Below are 5,630 nucleotides of genomic sequence, written 5' to 3'. Positions count from 1 at the left end.
TCTGGAAGTTTCACCTTCTACCATTTTTTCAACGAACTATTTTCACTTGAAAAACAGTCTCTATGATGTTAATTTTGCGTGAATAAATGCACCAGGGAAGGTCCCAGAAAACTGGACGGGAACTCGGTCCCAATTAAAAACTAGAATCCTTAGACGCTTATCGCCTTTGTTGACAGAACTTTCCTAGACATGCAAAAATACACACTACTTACAATAGACTGTCTCCCAAGTACAAATGGCTGTCTCCACCGTATGTGAACAGTACCGTATACGAAAATAGTACCGTATACGTGAACAGTACCTTATCCCCCCAAGTACAAACCTTCGGCTCTGATACCACTTATTTATGCGGAATGCGGAATCAAGCACACCAAATAATTACAGAAAAATAAAGGACACAAGAATTTACGTGGTTCGGTAATTAAACCTACAACTACGGAGGCAAGAAAGAATAATTGTTTATTTAACAATTAATAGAGTACAATATTTGAGTAATGAATCTCATTTCCCAGAAACCCAAATATACCCAGTACTCTCACACTCTGCAGGAAAGATAAATTCCTCAGACACACTTCTCTCACTTCTCTCAAAAGCTTAGAAACTTATAAGCTTAACAATTTTGGGATGCAAAAGAATGGAAGAAGTGCCATCTATTTATAGGGAAAATAATGGCACTATTGCACCAACCCCTTTACTATTCCACCTAACCTAAGCCAATAGTCAATGGTGTCTATTTGGCAAATTTGCCAACTTTCCATTTTTTCTTCAAATGTTTGGTAGCTCTTTGAAAAATTACCACATGCATGACTTTTCAACATGTGAAATGTTTAAAACTCATGATATTGTGATCTCGAACCGGCCCAAAACCACACCTGCTAACATCCTCCTATATGAATGCCAAGGTATCGGGTTCTCTAATTACGGCGAGTACTGGAGACAAGTTCGGAAGATTTGTGTTCTTCAACTCTTGAGTGTGAGAAGAGTGCAATCATTTCAGCATGTTAGAGATGGTGAAGTTTCAAGTTTGATCACTAAAATTCGCCTCTCATGTTTTAATAAAGGAAGTCCTCTTAATTTATTAGAGATGCTACTTATTGCTTCCAGTAATATAGTTTCCCTCTACGTCCTTGGGAGGAATTTGATGCAGAAGAAGAAAATACTGGTCAGAGCAATAAGTTTGGTGAGTTATTAAGAAGGCTGGAAGAGCAGTTTGCTGCCTTTTGTGTAGGAGATACGTTTCTATTTTTGGGGTGTTTAGACGTTCTCTCGGGACTCATTGGTCGTCTCAACGCAACTGCTAGAGCAATAGACGCTTTGCTTGATCGGGTGATTGAAGAGCACACGAACAGGGCATCATCAGGAAGTGATGATGATGATGACCAATCTAATAAAAAAGACTTCGTGGATATACTCCTCCAACTTCGAAAGGATGGCATGCTTGGAGCAGAGCTCTCTCAGGACAATCTTAAAGCAGTTATTCTGGTCTAACCTTCCTCTTGACTAGCTAGTATTAATTATTATAATTATTAGCTCTCTCTATATATATTTTACATCTTTTACACACTTCACGCACGCAAAAGCGTACCCTTGCATATACACATACGTGCAGATCAATACTAATGGTTTTTCATGTTTCACATTCTCAGGACATGTTTGTAGCAGGAACTGATACTACTGCAACAACACTAGAGTGGGCAATGGCAGAGCTAGTGAAAAATCCAACTAGTATGAAAAGAGCTCGGGAAGAGGTTAGAAGTGTGGCAAAAGGGAAATTAAATATAGACATGAAGGATATTGAGAAGATGGACTACTTGAAATGTGTCGTCAAAGAAACTCTGAGATTGCATCCACCAACTCCCCTTTTGGCTCCACGAGAAATAACAGAGTGTTAGATGGAGAGATTATAATATTCTTGCAAAAACTAGAGTGATTGTAAATGCATGGGCAATTCAAAGGGATCCCCAAGGTTGGGACCGGCCAGAAGATTTCTTGTCAGACAAGTTTTTAAATAGCCTGGTGGATTGTAAAAGCCAAGACTTCGAATTCATCTCCTTTGGTGCTGGAAGAAGAGGATACCTAGGGACGTCATTTGCGTTAGTTGAAGTTGAGTATGTGATCGCCAACCTTTTGTACTGGTTTGATTGGAATTTGCCTCTTGGTAAAGTTGAGGAGAATTTGAACATGTTTGAAGTTAATGGGCTAGTGGTTCATAAGAAATTACCTCTTCATCCTGTGCCAACACTCTATTCACCTTACCCTTAATCTTGATATGTGTAGCAAAATTTCCATGGTAGTTATGCTCTAATCATGATTGTGCTCTTTTAATTTCCCCCTTGTGAAAAATTGTACCAGTGTTGTTTATTTTATTCTATGTTCATGGATTCCTTGACGAGAAAGGTATTATCAATTTTGTCACTTCTCTATATTATATTGGTCCTCTGTTTGATCTTTTTCTATAAATTCCATCAATCGATTAAGGTTTATAGAAATACGAGAAGTTGACAATTACCAGCGGTGCTAGTGGTCGTGGTTGTAGAATGTTATATCCATCAAGTTGATCAGAGATTAATTACAACTAATCAAAGAACAAATAATTATGAAGCTGATATTATGAAAATAAAAATTATGATTAAATGTTGACAGCAACGGTAAATATGTATAATCATAACATCAATGGTGTTGATGGGAGATTATCTGTCAAAATTGTTTTTTAATTCCTATTTTATATTATCGTGGCTTGAAAGCGACTGTATGTCGATCATTCATTTATTTTCTAATTCCTATTTTATTTATACGAATTGTTATTTAAAAATTACTACAATTTCGCATTGCAGAAGAAAAGAGAACAAAAATTAGTTCACGGAGTAAGGCAGATCTACAATAATAATAAACGCATAAGGAGGAAGTTGAAGCACGCGAGACCAAACCCTGTGAGTAGCCTCATTTAAGAATCTTGTAATTGGGTTGTCTCATAGAGGAGTTCAAATAGCAGGTACTTAACTATTCTTTCTTTTTCTTTCTTTTTTTTTTCCAATTAGCCACTAACCACTCACCTGAATTTTGACTTAGTGATCTGCATAGCTCACATATGATAATACTCATTTGAAACATATTTCAAATTAGAAGTGCGGTACATAGTGTAACACATGGAAAAGGCCACACGTAGCTTAGTAAATAAAAGCGGCAAGTTGCCTGCCTCATGTAATAAAACCTGAGTAACTCATATATTTTTATATCAATTCTAACAACTAGTTTTTGAACCCTATATTTTTGGAGAAATCCAAGTATTTAGGAACTCATATGAACCCCAACGAACCCTAGAGTGTACCAGAATCTATGAAAAAATTACTATTATTACTATTATGTATTCTGTGAAACATTTATATTTGATACTATGATTTTTAGTATCATCTTATGATTATATGTACGTACATTATATGATTGATTGAGTCATGAGATGTGATTGTCAGTCATCATACATATGCCCTCTCCAATAGGTTTTATGCATGTATATTGAGAGTAGATTACTCCGTTCGTGCGATATAGTTAAATTCCAGAGGGTACTGACATGTTTTTCCTTTGCGCTGCTTGCGATGATGATCCTGGCAAGTATGATAGTTATTCTCCTGGGTATTACTTGGTGCTATTGGCTATGTATGCGTATATGATTTTTCATATTTGCTTATGTATTATGTTCAGTGTGGAGTTATATCATGTAATTATGTATAAGCATTAATACACTAATTTATTTTTATATAGATATAATTATATCGACTAATTGCGCCATAAGCTCCTTATTTTTCCTATTTACCCCGTTTCTCCTAGGTTTCTGTAAGATTTCGTATGGTTCAGTATCTAATCAGTTGAGGATGGGCCACAATATGCATTGTTGCACAACTTGCATTTTGAGCACGTTTATGTTTATATGTATATATGTATAGTGAGATGTAAAGGTGCAAGTTTTGAATATATTTTCGGTTGAGCCACATATATTGTCATATGTTTATAATGGAGAGGCCAAGGGCAGTTTTTTATTTTCATGGATTAAGTTTATGTCACAAGCTTTAGATGTAAGATTACATGATTTGCCTTGGATCTGATAGATAGGTCGGAGCGGGTCATGTCACATAGAATATTTCAAAATGGTGCCAGTTTTCTAAAACACAAGTAAATCAACATATTATTCTATCATAGGAGATTTCATGTACCCATTGAGTCAATTAACATTTAAAAATTAATTGCTTTACATGTGAATAAGATTAATTTGAACTACATACCTCTTCTTCCATAAGAGATTTTATTCGTTGAATCAATTTCTAAAAGTATCTATAAATTTACTAACCAAATTTAATTCTAAAAGTATCAATTTCTATTATACAAATGGCATTAAATTAAAACATATAGACCAAATTACAGAAAAAAAAATCATTAAAAAAATCATCTCATATATAAATAATTTCCCTTATGTCACTCTTTGCCTTATAATTTCTCAAGAAAATGAAATAATAACTAGGCAACCCAAGAGGGGGTGAATTGAGATTTTTAGAACTTGAGGTAAACAAACTACACAACAATTCAATCTATTGCCTTAATAAAATCAAAAGCAATAAATTTAATAAAGCATAATAATAATAAAAGAGTAAGGGAAGATAGATCAAACACGTGATTTTTACGTGGTTCGGCTAACCGTGCCTACGTCCACGCCTCCAAGCTCACCGGACTTGATGATTTAAGCAAGTAAGCCTCCCAAGGCTTCAACCACTCTTACAATTGACTTTCAATGTGTCAATGAACCTTTACAACAAGAGATTATCCCCCAATCTCTTAACCCAAGTGTGTATCCCAACACTTACAACCTCTCAATTTAATTTTTCAAAAGGATTTTAAATAAATCTCTCTCACACAATGTTTGATTACCAATGAAATTTTAAAGTGTGAGTAAATGAGATGAATACAAGAATTTAAAGCTCAATGAAAGTTGTGTGCTCAATAGTTTGCTCAATGATAAAAGTTGAAATATCAATTGTTTGTGTTTAAATGAGCCTTTTTAAAGTTTGAGCTGAAAACTAGCCGTTACAGACAATTTGCTCGAAGTTAGATCATCGTTAACTCGAAGTCGGATTGCCGTTTTGACTTGAGCAAGTTACCGTTTGACAAAATTTCAAATTGTTGGATCACCGTTATCGTCCAGTGACCCGCAAAGAAAATGCTGGCTTACCATTTTCAAGAAGTCGAATCGCCGACAGTGTCCAGAAGTGAATCTTCAATTCTGTTTAATGTTAGTTAACCGTTATCAAGATGTCAATTAACCGTTTGCTACATTGACTGCTACAGTGAACTATTTTTCAAAATTATAGTTTTGTTCTAAAACTTTATAAAATTATATTATGGCCCAAATCTTTATGAAACTTGTCAAATAAGTCAATTTCTAAAATTTTAAGCAATACTTGTTAATTTCAAAGTTTTCAAACATTTTCAATTAGATCATGAACTTAGAAAACAACTATTTTCATAAAATCATTTTGCATTTAAGTATAAGCCTTTACTATATCAAATTAACGATTTATTTAAAATGTATGAAAAATAGTTGTTTTCCAAGCCTTTACTATATTAAAATAACGATTTATGTA

At 34.4% G+C, this 5,630-nt stretch overlaps 1 protein-coding gene across 1 annotated transcript; it reads left to right on the top strand.

Annotated features, from left to right (window-relative positions):
- Positions 1-823: 823 nt before the first annotated feature.
- LOC102609586 (cytochrome P450 71A1-like) lies at positions 824-1,892 on the top strand. The gene is made up of 3 exons (XM_052435696.1): positions 824-1,022; positions 1,148-1,482; positions 1,647-1,892. The coding sequence occupies exons 1-3, from the start codon at positions 824-826 to the stop codon at positions 1,890-1,892; spliced, it is 780 nt and encodes a 259-aa protein (XP_052291656.1).
- Positions 1,893-5,630: the final 3,738 nt, after the last annotated feature.

The sequence above is a fragment of the Citrus sinensis genome, chromosome 3 (assembly GCF_022201045.2).
Source record: "Citrus sinensis cultivar Valencia sweet orange chromosome 3, DVS_A1.0, whole genome shotgun sequence".
NCBI classification, from domain to species: domain Eukaryota; kingdom Viridiplantae; phylum Streptophyta; class Magnoliopsida; order Sapindales; family Rutaceae; genus Citrus; species Citrus sinensis.
Note: the sequence above shows the minus strand (reverse complement) of the source record. Positions and strands in the feature narration are given on the sequence as shown.